Genomic DNA, 15,112 nt, shown 5'->3' with positions numbered 1-15,112 from the left:
AATTTTAGTTGTAAAGAAACGCTACTGAGCGCGTTTTTGGCCGATTTTTTTTTTAGTGTGGCAATAAATGCATACTAACTACTCGTATTATTATTATTATATTTGATCGAATGATCGTTTCGTATAATTTTTCGAGACGTAACGTATAATATCTTTATTACTTGGATCGTAATGAATACCTACCTACTTACGTGTTAAGTTATAGGTACTTCGTTTAATTTAAGGTTTGAATTAACGGTCAAATTGTAACACACGTTTCTTGGTATTTCGAACACAAATTGACTAAAAATACCTACACGTACATTTATTAGCGGTATTTATTATGTTTTTACTATAGAAGTTAACGCAGTTTTAAATATTTTCGTTGTTTCATTTAAAAACGTGTGGAAATTTTACCGGAAATTTTTATTTTTCAAATGTTAAAATAAATGGAGTAAGTATAGGTTATATTTTTTTCATAATTTCGTAAAAAGTTGATGATTTTCAGTGTATTTTAAATTATACCTACGAAACGATTACTTGATCAAACTATAGGTATAAGTTAAGACAAAACCCCAAATTTTTAATTTAATGTTTACTAGCTTTTACCCGCGGCTTCGCACGCGTAAACTATTCGGTCTGGTAGTTGCAATTGAAATTTTCGGGATTTTACAAAATTCCCCTGGAAATTTCTAAAATTTATATCGTGGTCTTCATTGAGGGTGTGTTGCGAATAACTGTACAAAATTCAAGACTCTAAACCCAGTGCTAAAATTTCAAAAAAATTTCCTATCCCAATTCAAATTCATATCATTTATTCAGTAAATAGGCCGCAATGGGCACTTTTACACGTCATTTTTTTAAATACCAGCACTTTCGGAAAGACCATCATTGCCAAGAAGAATGCGCCGCAAGAAGCTTGGCAGAAAGTAATTTTTTCAAAATAAAATAAAATACTTAAAACCTACAGTAAGTATACAATTAAAGAAAAAATTACAAAATAATAATAACAATAATACACGGATGTATGGGGTCCCTTAGTTACAAAACTATCCCGTGGAAATATCGGGATAAAAAGTAGCGTATGTGTTATTCCAGACGTCCGGCTACCTACATACCAAATTTCATGGCTCTAAGCCCAGTGGTTGTTATTTCGAGATTTTATCCCTAGTTATCCCGTGGGAATATCGGGTCAAAAAGTCACTTAAGTGTTATTCCAGATGTCCAGTTACCTACGTACCAAATTTCATGACTCTAAGCCCAGCGGTTATTATTTCGAGATTTTATCCCTATCCCGTGGGAATATCGGAATAAATAGTAGCTTATGTGTTATTTCAAAGGTTCAGCTACCAACACACTAAATTTCATGGCTCTAAGCCCAGCGGTTGTTATTTAAAGATTTTATCCCTAGGTATCCCGTGGGAATATCGATTCAAAAAGTTGCCTATGTGTTATTTCAGACATCCAACTACCTACATACCAAATTTCATGACTCTAAACCCAGCGGTTGTTATTTCAAGATTTTATCCCTATCCCGTGGGAATATCGGAATAAAAAGTAGCCTATGTGTTATTCCAGAGGTCCAGCTACCTACATACTAAATTTCATGGCTCAAAGCCCAGCGGTTGTTATTTCAAGATTTTATCCCTAGGTATCCCGTGGGAATATCGGGTCAAAAAGTCACCTATGTTTTATTCCAGACGTCCAACTACCTACATACCAAATTTCATGACTCTAAGCCTAGCGGTTGTAATTTCAAGATTTTATCCCTATCCCGTGGGAATATCGGGATAAAAAGTATCCTATGTTTTAATCCAGGTTATAAACTAACTTTCCGCCAAATTTCATCCAAATCCGTCTAGCCGTTTAAGCGTGAAAAAGTAACAAACATACTCACTCACTCACTCACTCACAAACTTTCACATTTATAATATTAGTAGGATTATGTACGTTGGCCGCGAAGGGCTCTTTTACATGTCACTTTTTTATACTACCAGCGCTATCGAAAAAATGAATATTCAAGAATAATAATGCACCGCAAGGAACATGACAAAATAGGTACTGTACCTATAGATTCAGGCGTTACTTTGCGGTACTCAAACGTAGCTGTTTCGCACGACTTGGCCTCACTACTTGGCGGAGGAGCAAGACAGATATTCCATTTATTACATGACAAAATGACATTACTTCAAGTTAAAAGTATACTTGATGCATTAAACTTTTTGTTATATCCAACCAGATCGGTGTACAGCATGCGGTGGTACCAGGAGCGCATATAGCCGAGAGGGCCCGCGCCGAAGTCCTGCCCATAGCGCCCATGGGCAATGGGGACGTGCAGAGGATCGTCAGCCCAAAAGTTAGTCTGCCACAGGATTTACATAGTTACTAAATATGTAAAAGATTTGTAACGCGTTTGATATACCTGCCGGCTCATGGTGTTAGCAGTCACATGCTATATTGTCCAAATCCTACTCCAAAATCTTTCCCCGTGCACTGATAAACTTGACCATTAACTTGTATAGTAGTCAATTGCTGTACGGTATTTGACAACTTCTGAATTTGCCATATCTTAATATTATTATGAAAATATAGATATACAGACAGTGTTTAGCGAAGAGAAAACTTAATTCGGTTGAAAATGTATTAATAGCGATTTTTTAAAAAATCTATATACCTGTCTCTTTCTCAAACGCTTTTCTCTATGCAGCAAGTATGACGCTACTGGCGTGTGACGTCACATGCCAGTATGTCTTTCTCTGTGTAATCTTGAATTTCAAACCTTTATAACAGGCATTGTGTAGTTTTAATTTATAAAACACATACAAAATAGTCAAATACCGTATTATCCCGTGATACCGCAGTTTTAAACGTTTATCATTTTTATTGACCAAAAAGCGATCGAGTAAGGTGAAATTATTATTGATCTAGACTCCTCGTTGTTTTCAAGTATTTGTTTGTTTGGAGTCATCGCCAGACAACAATGGGTAGACAAAGATGCGTGTGATCACATCAAGGTCGCACCTTGACCCACTGTCCCTTTAGTTTCGGCTTTCACTAAGGAATTTATCGATGTTCAGTTGGCATTTTATTTACATGAATACCTGGCACGAGAGTTAAAGCCATGTGTAACAATAATATGAACTAATCCAACGCTATTACATATATACCTACATACCTACGTACCGACCCTCTCACTCAGCGGGAGCGGGACGGCAAGATACGAAGTTCGAATTTTGCACCTCTTAGTTAGGGCCTGGCATGACATGACTTAGCGGCGGCGCGTGCAGCGCATGTGCTAGGTATTTTCCCCCCTAACCAACAGGAATATCGTTACGTTTTTGTGATTTGTCGATCAAGCGCTTACGCCTGTGATATGAAGCGATAAGTTAAGTTTACTATTGTAATGCGATTACAGAGTGAAAGGTGCAATTATATAGAAGCCACGAATATGCCTTTTTTGTGGGTATTTCGTTGATTCCGTGATTAAAATCCCTGTATTATTATTTTGTATTTTTTTATTTAATTGCATACTGTAGTTTTTAAGTATTTTATTTTGAAAAAATGACTTTCTGCCAAGTTTCTTGCGGCGCATTCTTCTTGGCAATGATGGTCTTTCCGAAAGCGCTGGTAGTTTAAAAAGTGACGTGTAAAAGTGCCCATTGCGGCCTATTTACTGAATAAATGATTTGAATTTGAATTTGAAAAACAATGGCACCGTCGACGCAGTGTGATTTTTTTATTACTAAAAACACCTAAAAAGCAATATTTCATGGCTTTTTTATGTAACAAATCTTACATCCGCGTCCGTATTCGCATTCGCATCCGCGGATGTGAGCCTCGTAAAATGTAAAAAATTCTGTATCCGCAACATCCCTAAGTCCACCAATCCCTAAGTAACCATGTAAGTAAGTATAAACCCCCTTGCAAAAAAAACGGTCACCTATGGTTTTGTATTTTATGTGCATGAAAGCTTACTTTCTAATCTTCAATGCCTAAAAATCTGAAAAACCATAGTATACTTTGTTTAAATTAAAAGTTTCTTATCTCAATGCCACATGAACGCGTGAACCGTGTAAATACCGTCACTATTTGGTGTCCCAATTTTTTTAACAATAGAACAAAGTTAACCCATTACTGTAAAAAAATACAACAATACGTATCATTTATCACCTTCTCATAGAGGCGCTGAAGTAGGCAAAGTAAATGGTTTTAAAGAAAAGCTTCTTACGCCAGCAAATGTGTAATTTAGTCCTTGTCCTAAATGGAAAGTGTAGGTTAAGTAAATACATTTCGGTTGTTAATCGTAAGTAATAGGTTCTTCAGGGTGGAGTTGAGGAGATTAAAAAGTTGACTATCGTTCTAGACGTTTAATAATTGTGAAAGTTAATGTTTTACAGACGTACAGTCTGTACCATATAGGAATGGACAGAAGGAAAATAGGCTCTTTATAGTGCACGCTTCAGGATGGACGTAAATGTTTCAACTAGCTTTTACCCGCGGCGTCACTTGAATGTATCATTTAGATCTAAAATTCTGGGATTAGGTTAGTCCTCTGAGAACTCCTAAAATACATCAGTCTTCATTTTAGTTTTGTGAAGAACACTCCTATAAATTTATAGTCTCTCTTCGTCTGACTTAGCGTTTAAGTTTTCAGTATTTTACAAGCATACGTCCGTCCCCTGAAAACATCGGGATATAAAGTAGCCTTTTATGAACTGAAGCTTTTATGAACCGCTTCATTGACCTATCCTTCCACAGCACCACTCTGGTGGAAACAGCTGACCGGAGCGAGGTGAGGTAAATGAAGCGTTGCTATTGGTTCTTTCACAAACATATTCCTCGCAACACATCCGCGCACATCTCTGGTTGAAACGCCGCCTAAGAGTCATGATCAGGGGTCGGACAAAAAGTGCGGATGACGTAATCTTGCTCACAAGATGATGTTTTTATTAAAACTTCCGTGTGACATGTAGTAACAAAGTAGCATTAATGAAGTAACAAAATAATCGTAAATAAATCAATGGTATTCAGTGAATAAAATAAATTTCATATCGTTTAATAAAGAGGTTGATAAATGATAAGTGATAATTGTTTATGAAAATCAAAAATACTATTTGAAATCATCCTATAAGTGGTTTGGCGTCATCGGCACTTTTTGTCCGACCCCTGGTAATGATGATGATTGTGATGTACTCGTAACATTCCAGACGGAGGTGATCCGCGTGCGGGGCGCGGCGTCCCCGCCGGCGGTGCTGTGGGTGGTGGGCGGGCCCGGCAGTAACAAGGCCGCGCTATGCCAGCGCTGCGTCACCATGCGTTCCGGCTGGGCGCACTTCAGGTAACACATGTAACACTCTTACAGGTGTTCACTGTTCGATACAGCGCCATCTATAGTTCATTTGCTGAACTAGATGGCTTGCTAATTAATGATCGGTGCCTGTTGAGAACCAAACACCTCATTAGTTCCAAAATAAAACACAATATGTGGTGGCGCTAATATCGTGCATCGATATACTTAATTAAAGAACTGAAACAATTACTTTGCTCACCCGCGACCTTATCGCACATTTAGAACGAATGTTCTCATTTTAAAACTCAATCATGTTTTCTTTTATATACAAAAAAGTTTATTTTAGAAATGTGAATATTTTGTATTGTGTCGGTTTCGTTCGAAAGGTGCGTTATGTTAGCTACGTTTATGCAAGAAATGTGCGTTCATGCAGTTCCTCCACTTCCACATTATAAGACCACAAATCACACATACCCATCTATCACCACCACAACACTACCCTGACGCGTTTCGAACTCAACCAAAGCTCATCTTCAGAGCAACACAACCGTTCACCATACTACCAGATGTTAGATTCAATTGGATATATGTACTTACTCGTATACAACTTCCGACGCTCTTTCGTCGGTCTGCCTGGAGGGATCTCTCTAATGTGTTCTCTCCACAAGCTCTAAATTGCTGAATTCTCTCACAGCTTAGGCCAAAGACTCCGCTCTCTGGCGGACGCGGGCGGTGGGCCAGCCTCGGACGGCGCGCTGGCCCGCTCAGCCATCAGCGGCGGCGAGCTGGCCCCGCGCGACTTGGTGGCACAGCTGGTGCGCGCGGCGTTCGCTGACGCGGCGCGCGGACACGGGCTCCTGCTGGACGGGTACCCCAGAGACTTGGAGCAGATGGAGCAGTTCCAAAAAGAAGTGAGTTTTGAGGGAAGCTGGAAGAACTACCAGCTGTTGGTAAGAGGGATGGATTGGTGATAGAAGCAAATTTAAGATAAGAAGAAGGTGGATGTAGATGACGGTTCAGCCTCGGATGGCACGTTGGCTCACTCAGCCATCAGCCGTTAGATGGAACAGTTGCAGAAAGAGGTGAGTTTTCTGTAAAACTAAAAGAATCACTATTTAGCTGTTCAGCTGGGAAAAGGATTGGTGAAAAGAGAGAGGGAACTGAAAGAAAAAGAAAGTACGCTGGCAGCGGGCCAGTCGGCGACGGCGCGCTAACTCGCTTACTCAGGCATCAATAAATATTTTTTTCTCAAACATGCTCGGAAATGTATGCGTTAATGTCACGAAATGGAGACATGAAGTTTCTCATTTATGGCTCCCTACCACCTCCCTACATTACTTCTTGGCCTAGTCCATGAAGTATGTATGAAAATCCATTATTGTCCGCTGCTCTAACTTTTTAAATTTGCTTACTAACATTAAACTGACAAAGGAAAAATTACGAACAGCCAACCACCACTACTCTGTAAGCATTTGCGATACTGCAATGCGATGCGATGTGATATATGGATGTATGGATGGATGGATGGATGGATGGATGGATGGAAGGATGGACGGACAGACGGACGGATGGATGGATGGATGGACGGACAGACGGACGGACGGACGGACGGACGGACGGAGGGACGGACGGACGGACGGATAGATGGATGGACGGACGGACGGGCGGACGGACGGACGGACGGACGGACGGTCGGACGGATGGATGGATGGACGGATGGATGGATGAACGGATGGATGGGTGGACGGATGGATGGACGGACGGATGGATGGACGGACGCATGAATGGACGGACGGATGGATGGACGGACGGATGGATGGATGGACGGACGGATGGACGGACGGATGGACGGACGGACGGATGGATGGATGGATGGATGGACGGATGGATGGACGGTTGGATGGACGGATGGATGGACGGATGGATGGGACGGACGGACGGACGGACGGATGGACGGACGGACGGACGGACGGATGGATGGATGGATGGATGGATGGATGAAATATTTCCTCACATTGTTTGAGAAAAGCACTATACAAACCTCGGCCAGAACAGGGATTGCTGGACTCGTTTTATCCGGCCTCGTCTACGACTCGGCCGTCTACCCCGAACTCGTCCATCAATCCCTTACTTCATGGCCTCTGCAGTAATGTACTATTAATTGGTCGCCAAGTCTAATAAAGTTCAATCTACTCTAGATTAATATTTCCACAAACAGATCTTGAAAGTTAGAGCCAGAGTGTGAGAGATATTAGCAATACGGTCTGTGTTTAGTTAAACAAATTCATCGGCGACGACGGCAGCAATGGTATCTGTCACTTGAATTACCAGGAACTTGTGAAACTGATGAGAGCCTGGTGAAACAATCTATTAGTTAACTATTTGTTTCAGTTTCGTGTGTCACCCCGCATGGTGCTCCTGGATTGCTCTAAGCTGCAACTCGGGCGCGGGCGGCGCGATGACTCTGTGGCCGCCTTCCGTCGCCGGCTCGAGGTGTTCCGCGAACTGAGCCTGCCCATGCTGAAGACCTTGGATCAACAGCATCGGCTCGTGATTGTAAGTTACCTCTAAACACCCCTTGTAGACTTTACAACCGCTATCGATTCAAGATGTTCCGCAATTTGACCCAGCCCATGATGAAGACCCTGGACCCGTAAACCGGCTCGTCATCGCGAATGACCTCCATCCAACATCCCGGTTCCTCTCATATGTTATAACGCTGGTGGTGACTCAAGGTGTTCCGAGAGTTGAACCAGATCCTAGCTAAAGAACTACATAGCTATAGATTCTGAATTAGCGGGATTGTTTCAGCATCGTAAGTTATATTGCTTCCAATCCAACACGTTTTCTCTAGTTTACTGGAACTGGTGTAGACTCGAGGTGTTCCAAAATCTGAGCCTGATCCTGTTGTACACCTTGGTCTGGCAACACCGGCTCGTCATCGTAAGTTGCCTCCAACACCCCATATCCCCTAGTCAATGCTTGAGACTTTGGTACAGCGTCCCCCTTAGAACACCATAGTGGACAACAACTTGCCAACGCTGCTCTGTAGTCACAATTGAGAATCTTCCTACTCCAATATTTATTGCTACTTTAACTTGCATTTCTTCGAGCTAGGATGATAACTCTAAACTTGCCGGGATGCGTAGTTGGCGTAAGTCGAATATGTAGCTAAGGCTTGACGCATACTCTTCAAGAATCTTCCACAGTCATCTTTAAAATAATGTTTTCCAGGTGGACGGTGACACGGACTCAACGGACGTACAGGCGGAGTTCACACGCGTTATCCAGGAGGAGATGGAGAAGGCGGAAGCCATCGCCGCCATGCCGGAGCCCGCTGACCTGCCGCCCACGCCGCGCTCAGGTAATAGCCCCAGGGATCGTCAGTTTTCAACTTCATTTCTGTTTTTATCACCATCATCATCATATCAGCCGTAAGACGACCACTATTGGACATAGGCCTCCCTCATCCCATAAACCTCCAGTTGCTTAGGTTGGAAGCGGTCTGCATTCACCGTGGACCCTTGAGGGTTGCCAATACTCGCACACTTGGCAAGCGGGTTGGCGAGCGCAGTATAAGATGTAAAGGTTGCTAAGAAGACGCTGCTGCCCATCTTTTGGTATTATCCCTCAGCTGGTTTCAACGGCATCCACGAATGGAGAGGCCGGGGACAACATTAATGCCGGCGCCCCACGGCCAACTTGTTTTCATACAGCCATGCATTTCAGCGTCTTCAAAAAGAAGCAGCTCTGTGCTGTGACAAATGGACAGACAGATAGATGGACCTCTAAAGCCACCTCTAAATATATCCCCTTTCCCGCAGACATATCTACAATGCAGCAGTTCACGCATGCCATGTCCCGCATGGGCGGGGGTATGGCCAACGGCTACGCCAACGGAGGCCTGCGCAACGGCGCCGCCAACGGAGCCCTGCCCAATGGAGCCCTGCCCAACGGGCACGTCGGCAACGGGTTCATTGGGATGGCTAACAACAAGGTAAGGGATAGGTACTCAGGGTGATTCGAGAGATGTGAACAGGATCAGCCCAATCCCCTTAGTAATTGATAATGTACGTATAATATAACGTTTTAAACTTTAGTGATTTTCACTCATAGTCAAAATACCTCAAACAGGACTTATCACGCTAAAACACACGAGTAATATTTACCTCGACGTTTCGACCACATCACAGTGGCCGGTCACGAGTAGGCTGAATTGTGGGGTGCCAAGTCTGCCTACCAGCGCGAGTCCTTCGAACTACCCGCACTTGGTCATTTTTATTTGTCACCCCATCAAACTGACACACAACACAAACACTTCAGTCTACTCGTGACCTGACCATGCACGGCCCCTGTAATGTGGTCGAAACGTCGAGGTAAATATTACTCGTGTGTCTTAGCGTGATAAGTCCCGTTTGTGGTATTTTGACTATGATAATGGATCGTTCGCGACTGTGCTTTAAAACTCCCACACTTTGTGCAAAGTGCAGAATGACCATTATGCACTTTTTTGATGTGCATAAAAATGTTAATTTACTACTAGCTGTTGCCCGCGGCTTCGCCCCCGTTGTATTTTTTCTGTATTTTCCTTCCATAAAAAACCTTCTCCTGGCAGTAACGAACACAACAATAAAAGAATTAGCGAAATCGGACCAGTCGTTCCCGAGTTTTGCGCTTAGCAAAATATTTTACGATTCATTTTTTAACCGACTTCAAAAAAGGAGGAGGTTCTATGTTCCAATGTTTGTATTTTTTTTATTTATATAGATAGATAGATTAGCCTATTCTGTCCCACTGCTGAGCAAAGGCCTCCAACCCCCGATACTTCTACTGCTCTCAGTCCCCTGCATATAAGTGCCAGTCCTTCAAGAAGTAGTCCATTTCATCTTGCCATAAAATGTTTGAATGTGTTTTTTACAAGCTTTTATTTAGTTTCGCCTATCCCGTTGTCTGTCTGTCTGTCTGTCTAATCAAATCTTGCAAGTTAAACTCGACCAACTTACAGTAGTTGGATTGACTTGAAAGTCAGCAAAAAAAAAGCTTGTATTAAAAATGAAATATTTACCAAAAACTTATTTTTCAGGTAAAACCGATACTAAACAACGTGTCGAAAATACCGACTGTCTCTCAGATGACGCACGACGATGTGAAGAGGCTCTACGAACAAAGTTCAGGTGAAGTGATGGCCTTAAACACCCACATGTAAGCAGCGTTACTTACTTAGGTACCCACTGTCCGGGCGCAGTGACCCGAAGTAAGTCTTAGCCTCCAACATCAGGGTGGCTACTACGAAATTCTAAAAGCGAAGTTCGTATCGTACCTTCCTTCTCACTCTCGTATTAAATAATACAAGCGTCGGCGGGACGGCAAGATACAAAATTCGAATTTTGTATTTCGTAAGTCAACCAGCCAGACTAGATAAGCCATGCTACGATCTTGGGTATCCTCCTGTATTGTCTAACGGCCGGCCGCGCGCAATCGCATTCACCGTCTCTTTCTACCAACATTTACACCGTGTGACAGAAAAAAGTGGTGAAAACGATTGTGATTCCATGTGTGTTGGACAATAAGGCCTCAGCTCTTGCTAGGCTTTGACCTAAAACCTGTGCTAAATTGAAGACTTAGGGGCTGTTTCACCACCCATCGATTAATTTTATTTCACGGATAAATGTGATGCCGTCTCCGTCTATTCGAACAAAACAAACAGAGACGGAATAATTTATCCGTCGAACAAATTTAATCAATGGATGCTTAAACAGGGGGTAAGGGTCTGAGCCCAATTATTGGAGAGACCAAATCGTCCAGACTCCGGTGGCTTGTAAGTAGCCTGAGACATTTAGGGGCTGTTTCACCATCCATTGATTAGTGTTAGCCGGTTAAATGTGATGCCGTTTCCGTCTATTCGAACAAAACAAATAGAGACGACGTCACATTTAACCGGTTAACACTAATCAATGGATGGTGAAACAGCCCCTTATACTAAATAAGGTATCAAATACCTGTGCTGAGCCCCGAAAGTAAGTTTTTCTTCGTAACAAACTTCTGAAATGCGTTTGGGATACTAGTAGAGAGTCCAATACTCAGAAGCTACTCAGCTTATGTATAGATTTAGCCCACAAAGTTCTATTTACCTACCTATCGAAACTATATAGTAGTGTTGTTAGAATTAGCGTGATCTATTGTATCAAAACTGGTTTCAAAACTGGCGGCATGAGTTTCAAACATGACGCCACTTGTTGTTTAGACTTTGTCGATTGTTATTGCAATAATTCTGGTTATTAATTTTTTGGCACTATGTATAGACGGTATTGTGAGTTATTTTTTTTTTTAATTTAAATAAAAGTGTTTTTAATCTGTAATGACTTTAAAACTAACTCGAAATAAGGATTGCAGGGCTACTATGAAACTCGAAACTCGAAGTTCGTATCGTACCGTCCCTCTCGCTCTCGTATTAATCGAACTTCGAGTTTCATTTGTATCACGTTTGTGATTGGACAAATAACTAAATGAGCCAATCGCAAGCAAGACTGATACATCACGATACTAACGCCATCTAGTGATATTTCGCCAGTCACGAAAACAACAGACAACAACACAAAGCACTTTCATTTTATATAAACCCCAAACAAAAGAGATGAGTGGCCATCTTTACGACGTCATACGTACTCGTACATCCCCATGTATACAATATTATGAAGTCGGAAACATCGCTCTGGCCAGTTACACAAACCATAACATTCATTTTTCCTCAAAAACACCTATGAATACGGTGATACCCATTGTTGGTATAAAGAGGATAGTTTGTTGCCGATATCCGCCGATAGAGGCGCTGTCAACTACAAGCTGCAAGCCTGTAGTGATTGAGACTTTAACACAAACGCGTTAGAGACGTTCCTTGCGGCAAAAACTTACTCTAGGGACTCGGAACTCGTAAGAGAACATGAAGTGCCGAATAATATATAAGTAATTAAATGTAAGGTAGAGTAAGTATTTTTAAACATTTACCCCCTGTTTCACCACTCTCTGTTAAGTACCTGTTATATTATGTGACAGATATTTATTATGTTCGATTAGACAGATAGGTATGCCATCATAATACAGAGTGGAGATTATTAACGCCACTTGGAAGAAAGTAGTCTAAATGCTGAAGATAGAAAAAAATACCGAAAGAAAACATTTCAAAAAAAAAACTAAATGTTTATTGCAAGGTCATAAGTTATTACATAGATTTTAAATCAGTATATGTTTAGTTATCAGTACATCGTGCCCTGTCTCGGAGAGACGTGCAATGCTCGCTTCTAGTTACTCGCTCATCGTCGGCGGTGGGACAAGTGCCTTACCAAGAACTTTTGAGCTGGTCACGATTTCAATGGGTCCACGTCGGGGTCACCAATGTGGGGGGAGGCTCCAATAGAGATATCTCTCTCCAAGCTCTCTCTTCACTTTATTTTTATCAAGAAACTAAACTGCATTTTTAAGGGGGTTCCGTAGCCAAAATGGCAAAAACGGAACCCTTATAGATTCGCCATTTCTGTCTGTCTGTCTGTCCGTCCGCGGCTTTGCTCAGGAACTATCAGTGCTAGAAAGCTAAAGCACGTGGTATCCGAATGCCGAGGACCTGGGTTCGATTCCCATCGCTGGTCTCATTTTTCTGGTTTTTCTATGCATCTATATTTCAGTTTGTATTTTCGACAATCATAAAGTGTTTGTTTACTAGATTTGCGTGTTGGAATTATTATTTTATGGTTTCGTGTCACCTACCCTACTATTTATTCTTATAAACTTATAAGAGATTTGTGAAACAGGTCCTTAGTCTCAAATGTAATCTTAAATTAAGTTTTTTTTTAATTTCGTTTACAATACTAAAAGTTTTTGTTTTTACTTGAAAACTTAAATTGTGCTTCATAACATTAAAATATCGCACAAATAATGCTGATGGTCACAAATTTATAAAGGCACATTCTGTATGCCTATAAATTATTTTTCTAATTGATTGTGATAGCTAAACTTCTGTAAAACCGGCCGAATGCAAGTCAGTTTCGCGCACAGAGATTTTGTACAAATTTAAAAATAAGCATAGAACTAGTTTGCATTTCTATGAAAAACAAAATTATTTTTGTAGTTCAGTGATTTTTGAATTTTTTTTTCACTTGTACCTAGTGGGAAGTCGTTCTGGTTGCCCAATTTCATAGTTCTAAAACAGCGGGAAATATTATAGGCGTTGATTTCGACTGCTTTTTCGAAAATGCATTTTCAAAAATTTGTATGTACTTATTTAATCACGTGAATTTTGTTAAAAACATAATTTTTATCACAACTCATAGGGATGGCGGACCTCGCACCTGATCCTAATGTTAACTTTCTGCGTTTCTGCGTAAAATGCGATCTGACAAACATAATTTTTTTGAAAATTTAAATTCATGAATAAAATAAGCTTATTTGGTGTAAATTTACATAGCGGGTAATGTGATTTTTTAAAAAATATTATGTAATAAGCAAAACATTCTACTAATTTAATTACTTAGTTTATAAGCATAAGTGCCTTAGTGCAAGAGATATTTTTTAGAATTTAAATGTAGGAAAACATAGACATAATACATTAGGTAATCGTAATTTAAACTAAGGCGACACCTCCTACGTATACTGGTACAAGTGACAAATTTCTGATTTTTAGTTTTTTGCAATTTTGTGATTAATATTTCCTTATTTACCTACCACAAAAAATTTGCACGGATATTCCTATTAGTTTTGGAAATAAAGTGACGTATATGAATGCATCTAACACCGTTTTGCTAATCGGTACAACGTATACTGAGGCAACCGACATGCACCACTATACGCGGCACCGATATTGTCGCGGGGCCGGGGAAGTCCAGTGTAACTGGCAGTTGCCTCAGTGTACGCGCTAGCCGTGACTGCGTGTGGACCGTTTAAACTGTTCTACGAACACATAATTTGATAGTATATATAAAAAAAACATGTTTTGGTCTGACAATTGCGGAGGGCAAGACCACAATTGCCGTATTTCTCATAGACAGTCATGGAAACTAAATCCAATGTGAAACCTTTTCGTGATCTATTTCGCTATGATTTCTTTGGCAAATGTAAGGGATGTCAACATAACATTGGTAGTACAACGGTTCCACCCCATTACCAGTACGTGATTCAGTTTCCTCGGCTATACCTACATGTACGCGTGCTATAAATATAACATTGCAGTATTACATTGCATTCTGGTAGTTGAGCATCCCCAAAAAGAAGGCGAAGGCATGCATGCTTTAATTAAAATGAGAACAGTAAATTTCAATATAGCTACAGGTTGATAAAAAAAATCCTGTACTATACTGTAACCCATATTAGGGCTACTGATTACTAATACGATATAAGTGGGAAAACATCGAAATTAGAAAGTCTTCTTGCGACTCCACTTCCATGCAAAACTTTTTTTTCGAATCACAGTATTTTTCTACTTGGATCATATTAGTAATTAGTAGCCCTAATGTGGTTTAAAGTATAGTACAGATTTTTAATAACCCCCTATACACATTTTTTTATACACACCTAAGAAATGGTATATGGCGAAAACGGGTAAACCGTATGAAGTTATAGAAGTTTCCCAAGACTCAGAAACAGACACAAAATTTAAATCTATTGTCAAGAAGACTTTAATATATAAGGCGTATTATTAAAATTAATGATTATATCATGGATAGGTAAATTTGGAAATAATTCCGATCCGCATTGGCGAGTGCTTACTCCAAATAGCGAATTGAGAACTGTTTTAAATATGTAGTTGTGCTAAATACTTGTGATGTATAGATATCACTAAAATATGATTGTAAA

At 40.6% G+C, this 15,112-nt stretch overlaps 1 protein-coding gene across 1 annotated transcript in view; it reads left to right on the top strand.

The window, feature by feature from the left end:
• Positions 1-15,112, top strand: part of LOC141426384 (adenylate kinase isoenzyme 5) — a 69,108-nt gene that overhangs the window by 48,543 nt on the left and 5,453 nt on the right. Inside the window, exons 7-13 of the mRNA XM_074085249.1 lie at positions 2,219-2,335; positions 5,187-5,317; positions 5,964-6,180; positions 7,661-7,825; positions 8,504-8,633; positions 9,094-9,266; positions 10,353-13,893. Coding sequence (XP_073941350.1) covers positions 2,219-2,335; positions 5,187-5,317; positions 5,964-6,180; positions 7,661-7,825; positions 8,504-8,633; positions 9,094-9,266; positions 10,353-10,475 — 1,056 coding nt within the window. The 3' untranslated portion in view covers positions 10,476-13,893. The remainder of the gene's footprint in view (positions 1-2,218; positions 2,336-5,186; positions 5,318-5,963; positions 6,181-7,660; positions 7,826-8,503; positions 8,634-9,093; positions 9,267-10,352; positions 13,894-15,112) is intronic.

Source organism: Choristoneura fumiferana, chromosome 3 (genome assembly GCF_025370935.1).
Source record: "Choristoneura fumiferana chromosome 3, NRCan_CFum_1, whole genome shotgun sequence".
NCBI lineage: Eukaryota > Metazoa > Arthropoda > Insecta > Lepidoptera > Tortricidae > Choristoneura > Choristoneura fumiferana.
Note: the sequence above shows the minus strand (reverse complement) of the source record. Positions and strands in the feature narration are given on the sequence as shown.